Genomic DNA, 15,135 nt, shown 5'->3' with positions numbered 1-15,135 from the left:
TCAAGTCATCTTGAAGCCAGAGGTTCTTGGAGACAGACCCCACTCCCCACGTGGGCTGCCCATGAGGACATGGGCCAGGTAGCAGGCTCTGGACAGGCTGGGCTGCCCCGTGGGCTCAGGGCCCGGGCACAGCGGGCCCCACTCCCCCTGCGTCTGGCCTCTTCTCTGCAGACCACGCTGTGGTGGCCGGTGCCAGGCATGTGGTGACCTTCGACGGCCAGGTGTGGGGCATCAGTGCCGGCTGCGGCAGCCTGCTGCTGGCCAAGGACTTCGCTCACGACACATTCTCGCTGACACTAAACCGGGCGGGCTCGGGGCTCACGTCCCTGACCGTGGAGTTGAACCACACCACCCTCGTCCTCTACCCCAGCCTGAAGGTGAGCCTGCAAGAGCAGGGTGGGGGGGGGCGGGTGGGCAGGTCGCCCAGACACTTTCCTGCCTCCTGTCACGTCCACACACCTGTGCCCCATGGAGACTGTCACCTGTCCTGCTCAGCCCCTGTCTGGTCCACAGACCTACAGGCTGTACAACTCCTCCCTGCCTGCGGAGAGCTGTCTGGACCTGGATCTGCCTCCTGCCAAGACCAGGAGGGACCACGTCCCCAGGATCGAGCTGACCAGTGAGGACGGTGTGTCTGCTGTCTGTGACCTCCACGCCAGCCTCTGCAGCCTGACTCTGAGCGTCTGGCAGCACGGTGGGTCTGGGCCCCCACTGGCGGCCTCCGAGCCAGTGCGGTCAGCTTCCAGGGCTGAGATTGACAGGTCCCAGTGGGCAGCACTCTGAGTCCTTGGGAGGCTGTGGGCGGGAGGCCCAGGGACACTCTTGGGCCTCTGCTGCTCCTCGGGGCTGACAACCCGAGCGGGTATCAGAACAGCCCAAACAGCTCAGAACTGGAAGAGGGTCAAAGGCCATCTCTCCCGGCTTTGATCACGTCCAGCACTGGGACAGCCCCTACTCCAGGGGCGGCGCAACTCTGGATGCAGCCTGGCTGGGTGACCGCTGCCCTGTTTCAGGCACTCAAGTACGCACGGTCTGCTACTTCTCATGTGATCCTCCCCCTGTTGTCCCCTGGGACACACGACATGACCCAGCTTAATTTACTGGCCCCCCCACTCCTCCAGCCACGAACATCAGGGCCAGGCTTGGAGCCCAGAGCTCTGCCCCCTTCTCTGGGACGTGCCGCTCCCCTTGATCTGGCTGGGCAGCCCCAGGAACACTTGTAAAGAGCTTGCATCCCGACCACTCGGGACGGGGCTGGTGGATGGGGGAGGGCCCGGGGAGGGAACAAATGCTTTTCTCAGTCCTTTTTCTCCTCTCCCTCTGGTGAAGTTTCAGAGCCAGAACCGGTGTTGGGGGGGGTCAGGCGTGGAGGGCGCAGGGTCTGGCCATGCCCCCCCCCCGCCAACCCTGGCCAGCAGGCTCTCACAGCCTGTCCCGCCTTCCCTGACCCCCAGGCCTGTCCGCTGGCCTTCTGGGCACCAACGACAACGAGGCAGGCAATGAGCTGATGCTGCCGGACGGCACGATGGCCAGCAGCCTGGAGGAGTTCACCCCCGCCTGGCAGGTGAGCTGGCTAGCCAGCCCTCCCTCCCTCAGGGCTGGGCGTCATCGCTAGGATGCCGTGGCTGTGGATGGAGAGGCGAACAGGTGTGAGCCGGGCGCCCCCCGGAGAGGGAAGCCTCTGTGTGGATTGGCCGTGGACCTGAGGAGGGTGGGGCCCCCATCTCCGAGGCTCCTGGGCCTGCATGTTCCACATCTGCAGCGAACCTCTCAGTCCGAGGGGGTGGTGGTTCCCTCCTGGGGCTGCAGCCCCCGGTGGAGCTGCCTGGGAGAAAGGAGGTCCAGGCAGGAGCCTGAGTCTTGGGTTCGTCTCCCCAGGTGGGTGGTGACTGCAGGGCCGTGGAGAAGACTCGGCTGGCATGCCCGGTACAGAGCCCCACCTGCCGGGCCTTCTTCCAGGACCCCCGCTCCAGCCTGGGGAACTGCTTCGGGGTGGTGAGTGTGCAGCTGCAGAGGCCACTCAGCAGGTGGACCGCAGGACAAAGAAGGCCCTTGCCCTGATCTAGCCTATAGCCCTCCTCTGTGCTACTCCCCAGGGTGTGGTGGGCAAGGACACTGACTGTGGGTGCTGGATTTCAGGTGGACCCCACACCCTTCCTCAGCCTATGTGTCCAGGACACCTGTGGCACCCAGGAGCGCCAACCTGCCTGCAACCTGGCGGCCGCCTACATCCACCTGTGTGCCCGGGGCTTCGTGCCCCTGGACCCTCCTCCACAGTGTGGTAAGCAGTCTGACCCCTGCCTGGGGGTGGAAGGTTGACCTCTGCCTTCCATCCCAGAGGGAAAACCAATTCTTTTCTCTTAGCTTCTGCCAAGAGGGCAGGCACTCAGCTGTTGTACAGTGAGCTAAGAGTCAAAGCAAAGTTAGTTATGTATAAAGGAGTACTTATTAAGAAAGAGAAAAAGAGGCCCACAACCTCCACCCTCCACCCCAGGTCCAGTGAGCCCTGTGACATCCAGCACAGGAGATGAGAGCTCGGGGAGGTCAGGCAGCTATGAAGTCAGCTGCTGAAAACTTAGAACCACAGACTTGCTGTTTGTTAGGGGATGTGAATGTACACGCCCTACAAGGTCTGGGAACCCCTGGGCACACCTGAAACCAATGTCGTGCATGATTCCCACGGCTAAAGTCCCACTACATAGACACAGAAGTTGGCGACTGCAACAAACAACGGCAGTGGACCCCCTGATAACGGAGCAATTATTCATGACACTCGTAAAAGAACAGTTAGTAGTAGTAGCTACTGGGAGGAGGAGTGGGTGTGACTACAGCAGGGTGGAAAAAGGGAGATGTTTGTGGTGATGGAACAGTTCTGTACTTTGATGGTGGTAGTGGTTACATGAATCCACACCTGTGACAAAATGTCATGGAACTATACACACACACATTCTACCAATGTCAATGTCTGGGTTTTGATATTGTACTATAATTATGGAAGATTTAACCATTGGGGGAAATGGGATGAAATATATACAGGACACTCTGTACTATCTTTGAACTACCTGCAATTCTATAATTATTTTAAAATAAAAAGGCTTTAAAATTAAATATAAAACATCAGAGTCACATAGTTTTATAGGCAAGTTGTAATAATTTACCATAACTGTTCCAGAGTATAAAAATGAAACCTTCCTCTTCCCACCTCATTTTAATGAAGTTAGTGTTATCTTATGGGAGACAAAAACCCAAGGACAATACAAGAGGGAAGCTAGAAGTGCAACTGCAAACTTGAATGTAGATGTTACTAATATGTTTGTTAGTGAGTGAAGTTCAAAAATATGTTGAGACATAAGCTAAGAAAACATCATAACCAACTGGAAGTAATCTCTGGAACCCAAGGATGGTATTTAAGAACAGTGTACTAAAGTAGGCAATTTAAACTAGTTAATTCAGAACAGTCCTTCTGGTGGGATATCTAATAATGTTTGTTAGACAGGATAGAGAAAATGGGGTATTGGAAATATCTGGATCAAAATCCAGGGGAAGACAGGAGAGTGACATCAACAAGGTGGCAGGCTAGGAATCTACAAATCCTCAGTCCTCCATGGAAACACTGAATATAGAACAACATATGAACCAAAGTAGCTTTGTGAGAACCCTAGAAACCAGTTAAGCAGCAGCAACAACCAAGTGACTGCCTGATTGAGAAAAAGTCTCACTCTAAACAGTAGGAAATGTCATGGCATTTGTGCTTGCCTTCCACAGTACAGTTTTGAAGAAGCCAGCCAGTTCCTGGCTCATCCCTTGGGAGGGAAGGAAAGGAGTGGAACTTGCTTGCAATGTTCTGACTTGTCTGGGACCTGCCAGAGGGACAGGTCTCTCTTGACTTTTAGTGATGATGAGAATGGTGGCATAGTTTGGATATCATGTGGGTGATTGCTGAAAGCAGGAGTGGGTGCTGCTGCCAGAGACAGCTGCAGGGAGTCTGCAGTCCTGCAGGTGACTGGGAGCAAGACTATGGACAGAGGAATACCATACTATATCTAAACCCCTGAGAAGAAGCAGGGGTGAAAGTTAGGGAAAGTAGGACATTTAAAAGCAGCTGTGTCTACTGGGGATGTGGAGTTAAAGCAAACACTCAGGCCCAGGGAAGATGCACCCGTAGAAAGTATTTGAGAGAACCCTGAGCTTTCATACCAGGTTGATTAGTGAAGGCCTTCCCCTGCACAGGGACAGTCTGCAAAGCATGGGAGAGGTGGATGTCTTTTCAAATGCCCAGTTCCAACAAAAGATGACAAGACATACAAAGAAACAGTGAGATAGGGCCCATTCAGAGGAACACAGTAAATCTCCAGAAACTAACTCTCAAGAAACATAGGCCTCTTATTGACAGGCTTTAAAACAACTGTCTTAAATATGCTCAATCAGATAAAGGAGAAGAAAGATGGCAGACAATTAAGTGAAATCAGGAAAACAATATATGAGAAAAATGAGAATATCAACAAAGAAGTAGAAATTACAGTAAACAAACAAATTCTGGAGCTGAAAAATGCAATTTGTGCTGTCTTCAAGAGACTCACTTTAGATCTAAGGACACACATAGGTTGAAAGTGAAAGGATGGAAAAAAATATTCCATACAAATAGTAACCAAAAGAGAGCACACTTTCAATAATGGATAGAACAACCAAAGAGAAGATCAATAAGGAAATAGAGAATTTGAACAACGAACACTGTAGATCAACCAGACCTAGCAGATATATACAGAACACTCCACCCAACAACAGCAGGGTATCCATTTTTCTCAAGTGTACATTGAACATTCTCCAGGATAGACCATATATTAGGCCATAGAACAAGTATTAATAAACCTCTAAAAATTGAAATCATACAAACTATTTTCCAATTACAATGGAAAGAAACTAGAAATAGCAGATGGAAAACTGGAAAAATCACAAATTGTACAAAATTAAACAGCACACTCTTAAACACCCAATGGGTCAAAGAAGTCACAAAATAAATTAGAAAATATCTTGAGACAAATGAAAACAAAAACACAACACACCAAAACTATGGAATTTAGAGAAAGCAGTGCTACTAAGGAAATGTACAGCTGTAAATCCTCACATTAAAAAAGAGCTCAAATCAACACCCTAACTTTACTCCTTAAGGATCCTGGAAAAGAACAAATCAAACCCAAAGCTAGCAGAAGGAAGGAAATCATAAAGATTAGTGCAGAGATAAATGAAGTAGAGAGTAGAAAAACAAGAGAGAAAGTCAACAAAACCAAAAGTTGGTTTTTTGAAAAGATCAACAGAATTGACAAATTTTTAGCTAGATTGACTAATAAGAAAAAAGGAGACTCAAGTAAGTAAAATCAGAAGTGAAATAGGGAACATTACAACTGATTTTTACAGAACCAAAAAGGATTATGAGAGAGTACTATGAACACTTGTGTGACAACAAATTGGACAATCTAGATGAAATGGATAAATTCCCAGAAACATATTACCTGCCAAAACTGAATCATGAAGAAACAGAAATCTGAAAAGACCTATAACTAGCAAGCAAATTGAATCAGTAATCAAAAACCTCCCAACAAAGGAAAGCCCAGGACCAGATGGCTTCACTAGTGAATTCTACCAAGCATTTAGAGAATTGAAACCAAGGCTCCTCAAACTCATACAAAAAACTGAAGAGGGAACATCTTCAAATCCATTTTATGAGGCCAGAATTATCTTGATACCAAAGCCAGACAAAGACACTTCAAGAAAACTACAGAACAATATCCCTGATGCATATAGATGCAAAAATCATCCAAAAAAAAAAAAAAATACAGTTGGCCCTCCATATCTGATTTCCACATCCACAGATTCAATCAACCATGGATTGAAAATATTTGAAAAAAAATCCAGAAAGTTCCAAAAGCGAAACTTGAATTTGCTGCATGCTGGCAACTATTTACATAGCATTTATATTGTATTAGGTACTATAAGTAATCTAGAGATGATTTAAACTATACAGGAGAATGTACATAGGTTATATGCAAATATTATGTCATTTTATATAAGGGACTTTATATAAGGGACTTTAGCATCCACAGATTTTCGTATCTGTGGAACCAATCCCTGTGGATACTGAGGAACAACTGTACTGGCAAACAGAATTCAAGAGCACATTAAAAGGATTATATACCATAACCAAGTGGGTTTATTCCTGAAATGCAAGGATGGTTCAACATAGGAAAATCAATGTAATACACCACATTAAAAGAATGAAGGAAAAAAAAACAATGACCATCTCAACTGATGTAGAGAAAGCATTTGACAAAATTCAACACCCTTTCATGATAAAAACACTCAACAAACTAAGAATAGAAGGAAACTACCTCAACATAATAAAGGCCATATTTGACAAGCCCATAGATAACACCATATTCCATGGTAAAAGACTGAAAGCTTTTCCTCTAAGATCAGGAACAAGACAAGGATGCCTACTTTTGCCACTTCAATTTAAAGTAGTATCAGAAGTCCTAGCCAGAACAATTAGGCAAGAAAAAGAAACAGAAAGCATCCAAATTGGAGAGGAAGAAGTAAAGTTACCTCTGTTCTCAAATGACACAATCATATATATCTAAAAAACCATGTATATGTAGAAAACCCTAAAGCTTAAAAAAATTTAAAAACCTACTAGAATTAGTAAACAAATTTGGCAAAGTTGCAGAATGTAAGTCAACACACAAAAATCAATTGTGTTGGGCTTCCCTGGTGGCGCAGTGGTTAAGAATCTGCCTGCCAATGCAGGGGACACGGGTTCGAGCCCTGGTCTGGGAAGATCCCACATGCCGCGGAGCGACTAAGCCCGTGCGCCACAACTACTGAGCCTGCGCATCTGGAGCCTGTGCTCCGCAACGGGAGAGGCCGCGACGGTGAGAGGCCCGCACACCGCGATAAAGAGCGGCCCCCACTCGCCACAACTGGAGAAACCCCTCGCACAGAAACGAAGACCCAACACAGCCAAAAATAAATATTAAAAAAAAAAATCAATTGTGTTTCTATACACTAACAATGAGCATTCCAAAAAGGAAATTAAGAAAATAATTCCATGGGCTTCCCTGGTGGCACAGTGGTTGAGAATCTGCCTGCCAATGCAGGGGACACGGGTTCGAGCCCTGGTCTGGGAAGATCCCACATGCCGCGGAGCAACTGGGCCCGTGAGCCACAACTACTGAGTCTGCGCGTCTGGAGCCTGTGCTCCGCAACAAGAGAGGCCGCGACAGTGAGAGCCCCGCGCACCGCGATGAAGAGTGGCCCCCGCTCGCCACAACTAGAGAAAGCCGTCGCACAGAAACGAAGACCCAACACAGCCAAAAAAAAAAAAAAAAAAGACAGAAAATAATTCCATTTACAATAACATCAAAAAGAATAAAATACTTAGGAATAAACTTAACCAAAGAGGTGGGGCTTCCCTGGTGGCGCAGTGGTTGAGAATCTGCCTGCCAGTGCAGGGGACACGGGTTCGAGCCCTGGTCTGGGAAGATCCCACATGCCGCGGAGCAACTAGGCCCATGAGCCACAACTACTGAGCCTGCGCGTCTGGAGCCTGTGCCCTGCAACAAGAGAGGCCACGGCAGTGAAAGGCCTGCGCACCGCGATGAAGAGTGGCCCCTGCGTTCCACAACTAGAGAAAGCCCTCGCACAGAGACGAAGACCCAACACAGCCAAAAATAAATAAATTAATTAATTAATTAAAAAAAAAAAAAGAGGTGAAAAACTTATACACTGAAAACTACAAAGCACTGCTGAAAGAAATTAAAGAAGATACAAAAAAATGGAAAGATATCCCATGTTCATGGATTGAAAGACTTAATATCATTAAGATATTAATACTACTCAGTGATCTACAGATTTAACGCAATCTCTGTCAAAATCCCAATGGCTTTTTTTGCAGAAATATAAAAACCTACCCTAAAATTCATACAGAATCTCAAGGGGGCCCCAAGTAGCCAAAGCAATCTTGAAAAAGAACAAAGTTAGTTAGAGGTCTCACACTTCCTGGTTTCAAAACTTTTAACATAAGCTACAGTAATCAAAACAGTGTGGTACTGGCATAAAGACAGACATATAGACCAAAGGAATAAAATAGCCCAGAAATAAACCCTTGCATATATGGTCAAATAATTTTTGACAAGGATGTCAAGACCATTCAATGGAGAAAGTACAATCTTTTCATCAAACGGTGCTGGGAAAATTGAATATCTACATGGAAAGAATGAAGTTGGACCCTTACCTTAACACCCTATAAAAACATTGGCTCAAAATGGATCAAATACATAAATATAAGAACTAAAACTATAAAACTCTTACAAAAAAACATAGGGGAAAAGCTTCATGACATTGGATTTGGCATTGATTTCTTGGATATGACACCAAAGGCACAAGCAATAAAAGAATAAATAGACCAATTGGACTTCATCAAAATTAAAAACTTCTGTGCATGAAATGACACAATCAACAGAGTATAAAGGCAACCTATGGAATGGGAGAAAATATTTGCAAATGAAGTAACTGACAAAGGATTAATCTCCAAAATATACAAACAGCTCATGCAGCTCAATATTAAAAAAAACCAAACAACCCAGTCAAAAAATGGGCAGAAAACCTAAATAGACATTTCTCCAAAGAAGACATACAGATGGCCAACAAACACATGAAAAGATGCTTAACATCACTAATTATTAGAGAAACGCTAATCAAAACTACAATGAGGGGGCTTCCCTGGTGGCGCAGTGGTTGAGAATCTGCCTGCCAGTGCAGGGGACACGGGTTCGAGCCCTGGTCTGGGAAGATCCCACATGCCGCGGAGCAACTGGGCCCATGAGCCACAACTACTGAGCCTGCGCGTCTGGAGCCTGTGCTCCGCAACAAAAGAGACCGCGACAGTGAGAGGCCCGCGCACCGCGATGAACAGTGGCTGCTGCTCGCCGCAACTAGAGAAAGCCCTCGCACAGAAACGAAGACCCAACACAGGCAAACATAAATAAATAAATAAATTAATTAATTAATTAAAAAAAAAAAAAAACTACAATGAGGTATCACCTCACACCAGTCAGAATGGCTACCATCAAAAAATCTACAGGGCTTCCCTGGTGGCGCAGTGGTTGAGAATCTGCCTGCCAATGCAGTGGACACGGGTTCGAGCCCTGGTCTGGGAGGATCCCACATGCCGTGGAGCAACTAGGCCCGTGAGCCACAATTACTGAGCCTGCGCGTCTGGAGCCTGTGCTCTGCAACAAGAGAGGCCGCGATAATGAGAGGCCCACGCACCGTGATGAAGAGTGGCCCTCGCTTGCCGCAGCTAGAGAAAGCCCTCGCACAGAAACGAAGACCCAACACAGCCATAAATAAATAAATAAATAAATAAATAAACCCAAAAGTTAAAAAAGAAAAAAAAAATCTACAAACAATAAATGCTGGAGAGAGGGTGTGGAGAAAAGGGAACCCTCCTACACTGTTGGTAGGAATGTAAATTGGTACACTCCACTATGGAGAACAGTATGGAGGTGCCTCAAAAAACTAAAAATAGAACTCCCATATGACCCAGCAATCCCACTACTGGGCGTATACCCAGAGAAAACCATAATTCAAAAAGATGCATGCACCCCAGTGTTCATTGCAGCACTGTTTACAATAGCCAGGACATGGAAGCAACCTAAATGTCCCTCAACAGGAATGGATAAAGAAGATTTGGTACATATATACCATGGAATATTATTCAGCCATAAAAAGGAACGAAATTGGGTCATTTGTAGAGACATGGATGGACCTAAAGACTGTCATACAGAGTGAAGTAAGTCAGAGAGAGAAAAGCAAATATCATATATTAACACATATATGTGGAATCTGAAAAAATTGGTACAGACAATCTTATTTACAAAGCAGAAACAGAGGCACAGACGTAGAGAACAAATGTATGGATACCAAGGGGGAAGGGGGGGGATGAATTGGGAGACTGGGATTGGCATATATACACTATTGATACTATGTATAAAATAGATAACTAATGAGAACCTACTGTATAGTACAGGGAACTCTACTCAGTGCTCTGTGGTGACCTAAATGAGAAGGAAATCCAAAAAAGAGGGGATATATGTATACATATAGCTGATTCACTTTGCTGTAAAGTATAAACAAACACAATATTGTAAAGCAACTATACTCTGATAAAAAAAAAAAAAAAATTGGTCAAAGGACTTGAATAGACATTCCTCCAAAGAAGATATACAAATGACCAACAAGTACATGAGAAGATGCTCGATATCACCAATCATTAGGGAAATGTGAATCAAAACCACAATGATATATAAACTCACACCCATTAGGGTGGCTACTATCAAAAAATTAGAAAATAGTGTTAGCAAGGATGTGAAGAAATTGGAACCATCATGCACTGTTGGTGGCAATGTAAAACGGTGTAGCCAATATGGAAAACAGCATGGCAGTTCCTCAAAAAAATTAAAAATAAAATTACCATATGATCCAGTCACTCCACTTCTGGGTATATACCCCAAAAGAATTGAAAGCAGGATCTCAAAGATATTTATACACCCATCATAGCATCACTATTCACAACAGCCAAAAGTTATAAGCAACCCAGGTGTCCATCAGCAACTGAATGGATAAGCAAAATATGTATATACATACAATGGAATATCATTCAGCCTTAAAAAGGAAATTCTGACACAAGCTACAACATGAATGAACTTTGAGAACATTATGCTAAATGAAATAAGCCAGTCACAAAAAGACCAATACTGTATGATTCCCCTTCTATGAGGTACCTAAAGTTGTCAAATTCATAGAGACAGAACACAGAATGATGGTTGCCATGGGCTGGTCTAAGAGGATAATAGGAGTTGTTTAATGGGGACAGAGTTTCAGTTTTGCAAGATGAAAAGCGTTCTGGAGAATGGATGGTGGTGATGGTTGCACAACAAAGTGAAAGTACTTAACACTACTGACCTGTGCACTTATTAAGACGGTCAATTTTTTTGTTATGTATATTTTGCCACAACTAAGAATTTTTTAATTAAAAAATTTTTACTGAGCACCTACTTCATATGCTAGGCATGGTGATACAACTCTAAACACTGAACTTATAACCGCTGTAATTATAAAAAACGAACACACTTAAGGAGACAAAATTCTAAGAGCAAGAACCAGCATAGTCAGACAATAGACACAAACCCACAGGAATTCAGAAATGGGTTTATCCAACACAGATCGTAAATTTTGGCAGGGATTACAAGCAGCTCATGCAGCTCAATATCAAAAAAACAAACAACTCAATCCAAAATTGGGAAGAAGACCTAAATAGACATTTCTCCAAAGAAGATATACAGATTGCCAACAAACACATGAAAGAATGCTCAACATCATTAATCATTAGAGAAATGCAAATCAAAACTACAATGAGATATCACCTCACACCAGTCAGAATGGCCATCATCAAAAAATCTACAAACAATAAATGCTGGAGAGGGTGTGGAGAAAAGGGAACCCTCTTGCACTGTTGGTGGGAATGTAAATTGATACAGCCACTATGGAGAACAGTATGGAGGTTACTTAAAACACTAAAAATAGAACTACCATATGACCCAGCAACCCACTACTGGGCATATACCCTGAGAAAACCATAGTTCAAAAAGAGTCATGTACCACAGTGTTCACTGCAGCACTATTTACAATAGCCAAGAGATGGAAGCAACCTATGTGTCCATCGACAGATGAATGGATAAAGAAGATGTGGCACATACATACAATGGAATATTAAAGGAATATTTAATATTCCATTGTATATATGGAATATAAAAGGAAACCAAAAGGAACCATAAAAGGAAACGAAATTGAGTTATTTGTAGTGAGGTGGATGGACCTAGAGTCTGTCATACAGAGTGAAGTAAGTCAGAAAGAGAAAAACAAATACCGTATGCTAACACATATATATGGAATCTAAAAAAAAAAAAAAAAGGTCATGAAGAACCTAGGGGCAGGACGGGAATAAAGACGTAGACCTACTAGAGAATGGACTTGAGGACACGGGGAGGGGGAAGGGTAAGCTAGGACAAAGAGAGTGGCATGGACATACATACACTACCAAATGTAAAACAGATAGCTAGTGGGAAGCAGCCACATAGCACAGGGAGATCAGCTTGGTGCTTTGTGACCACCTAGAGGGGTGGGATAGGGAGGGTGGGAGGGAGGGAGACGCAAGAGGGAAGAGATATGGGGATATATGTATATGTATAGCTGATTCACTTTGTTATAAAGCAGAAACTAACACACCATTGTAAAGCAATTATATTCCAATAAAGATGTTAAAAAAAAATTTTGGCAGGGAACTAGAAATTTTTAAAAATATAATATCATATCTGGAAAGAACCAAAGATATCATATCAACAGATGACAGAAAAGGCATTTAATAAGATTGTCTAATGCTCATATTTTCTTTTTTAAAAATTCTCTTAGCAAATGAGAGCTAGGAGGGACCTTCCTTAACCTGGTAACTTGAGGTATTTGGTATCCAGCCTTTAACATCACAGTTGATGGAGAAACATCAGAAGCAGTCCCTTTAATGTCTGCAAGGAGATAGACACTCTTTCTCTCTGCTTCTATTACATATTGTATTGATGACCCCATCACACTCAGTAAGACCAGAAAAAGAAATGAAGTACAGAGACTAAAACTCACCTGCTGGGACTTTCCTGGTGGCACAGTGGTTAAGTATCTGCCTGCCAATGCAGGGGACATGGGTTCGAGCCCTGGTCTGGGAAGATCTCACATGCCGCGGAGCAACTAGGCCCGTGAGCCACAACTACTGAAGCCTGTGTGCCACAACTACTGAAGCCCGCGCACCTAGAGCCCGTGCTCCGCAACAAAGAGAAGCCACTGCAATGAGAACCCCTCTCACCGCAACGAAGAGTAGCCCCCGCTCGCTGCAACTAGAGAAAGCCCGCGCGTAGCAACGAAGACCCAACACAGCCAAAAATTAATAAATTAAAAAAAAAAAACAAAAAAACCCTCACCTGCTGATGGTGTGCCTTGCCCAGAGAGGTGCCGAGGGTCTTCCTGGGTCTGTGACACCTAAGTTGAAGAGGTCCCTGCTTCAGTGTGAGCTGGATATCCAAGGGGTAAGGCTGGCTCCTTCTGAAAGTGCAGAGAAGTCATTCAGTTGTCACCAAATGTTCTGGAAACATCTGAATGTCCCTGCTGCTTTCATGACCTGGATGCCCTCTCTTCATCAGGACTCAGCCCCTGAACTCCCCTCTACGCCCAACTTTGGGTGCACCCTCCATGCTCCTAAAGCATCACGTGCTGGGGTTCAGCCCTCTCCCAGGCCGGGAACTCCTGGGGTGGGGGTGAGGGCACGTCTCACAAGTGCAGGGAACCATCTAACCATACCCACTGCTCTTCCAAAGGGGGAGATGTCCTTTTAATGAGGGCCACTCGAGGCCTGACCCTGCTGGGCCTACAGCATGCCAGGGGCTATAACAGGGGCCCTCAGCTTGCTTCCAGGAAACAGAGGGAGCTCCCTGTCCTCTGGGCCTACAGCAAAGCCTTACTCCTCTTCTCTTCTTTTTTCGTTGCAGTTTGAGATTTTGCCTGAGCCAGCACCAGGCTGCCAAAGATTTCAGACTCCCTCTCCTTCTACCACAATCCCATCTCGTCAGCAAGGTCAAGATTCCTGTCTGGGGCAGAACAAGCAGCACGACATGCCAAGAAGCTCAGAGAAGACCAGGAAGGATACAGATCCAGGAAAGAAGGGCTGTTAGGCATTGATTTCAGAATGCTTCTGGGGGCAGTAGAGCCCACACTGGTCTGGATAAGGCTCCACCTCCCTCAACACCTGTCCTGTAATTCCAGGAGGCAGCCTGGCCCGCTGGGCCCAGCTCTGGAGAGCGGACGCCACTCCAGCAACTGTTCTGCTTGAGATATTTAGTCACTCGCCGGCTGCTGTTTCGGAAGCCTCTGCTGTATGAGCCAGGCTGCCCTGGGTCTCCTAGCTTGGGATTGGCTTCCCCTGCCCTCTTCAGGGTCTCCCCTGAGGCATGAGGTTCCTTGAGGGGAAACTGATGGTCCCAAATCCCTTAACCACAAGCCTGGTTGGGTGCTTCCCTCTTTGGGGTAGAGCCTGACTCTAAGACTGAATGCTCCAGGGGGCCGGTTTCCACAGACGTGTGCTCTGTGCACCTGGGCACTCAGACCCCAAGAGTACAGCCCTAAAAGTCGTTCACTTTCTTTGGGGGGAGGCTTTTCCCTTGAGTTTTCAACTGAAAAAATAAAGCAGGCGGATTCCAAGAACGCGTCCATTAGATTGCTGGGGTCAGCCATGCACTGGAGAGATTGGGGGTGGGGGGGTGTTGGGTGGCTGTGAAACCTGCCCACCAGTAGGGGGTCCCCAGGGCCCTCTCTACACCAAGTCCAGAGTCCAGAGCAAAGGGTGAAGCGTCAGCCATGAGACATGGGGCCACCAGAGGGCCAGACGCCAGACTGTCCCTGGCCTCCCCACACGCAAATGCCTGGCACACAGCAGATGCTCAGTGAAGTTTAGAAGAAGGAGCTCTAGAGAGTTTTAGAGTTTTTAGGAGTGAATGGGAATCGGGGAGCCGGTCCTGCTCATTCCCACACTCTGGAGGGAAGGGGGAGGGGAGGGCTGTCGTGATTGATTGAGCAGGTGCCGTGTTGCCATGGTTACAACCAGCCGATCCCAGAGTGCAGGCACTGCTCTTTGAAAGACGTTTGCTCTTCTCTCAGACTTTATAACCCAATGAGGAGTGGGCGATCCCCATGTAATAGAAGCAGCAGGCTCAGAGAGCCCAGGGGATGTACCCAAGGTCACACAACTAGCAGAGGGCCAGGCTGGCGCTGATCCCCAAAGCTGCCCAACAACAACCATCTGCCTTCTACTTTCTCAACAGCATTGTGCCATCTATAGGCACACCTTGTTTTATTGCACTTTGCAGATGTTGCGTTTTTGTTTTTGTTTTTACAAATTGAACGTTTGTGGCAACCCTGCGTCGAGGAAATCTGTCAGTGCCATTTTTCACAGATCATTGCTCCCTTCGTGTCTGTGTCACA

General features: G+C 45.8%; 1 protein-coding gene across 1 annotated transcript in view; it reads left to right on the top strand.

Moving 5' to 3' along the window:
- Positions 1-14,341, top strand: part of LOC133104210 (uncharacterized) — a 173,102-nt gene extending 158,761 nt beyond the window's left edge. The window contains exons 69-75 of the mRNA XM_061209857.1: positions 172-377; positions 514-694; positions 1,455-1,564; positions 1,879-1,995; positions 2,140-2,281; positions 12,801-13,187; positions 13,647-14,341. Of these exons, the coding sequence (XP_061065840.1) occupies positions 172-377; positions 514-694; positions 1,455-1,564; positions 1,879-1,995; positions 2,140-2,281; positions 12,801-12,856 (812 nt within the window). The 3' untranslated portion in view covers positions 12,857-13,187; positions 13,647-14,341. The remainder of the gene's footprint in view (positions 1-171; positions 378-513; positions 695-1,454; positions 1,565-1,878; positions 1,996-2,139; positions 2,282-12,800; positions 13,188-13,646) is intronic.
- Positions 14,342-15,135: the final 794 nt, after the last annotated feature.

Source organism: Eubalaena glacialis, chromosome 13 (assembly GCF_028564815.1).
Source record: "Eubalaena glacialis isolate mEubGla1 chromosome 13, mEubGla1.1.hap2.+ XY, whole genome shotgun sequence".
NCBI lineage: Eukaryota > Metazoa > Chordata > Mammalia > Artiodactyla > Balaenidae > Eubalaena > Eubalaena glacialis.
The sequence above is the reverse complement of the archived record's forward strand: the minus strand, read 5'-3'. Positions and strand labels throughout refer to the sequence as shown.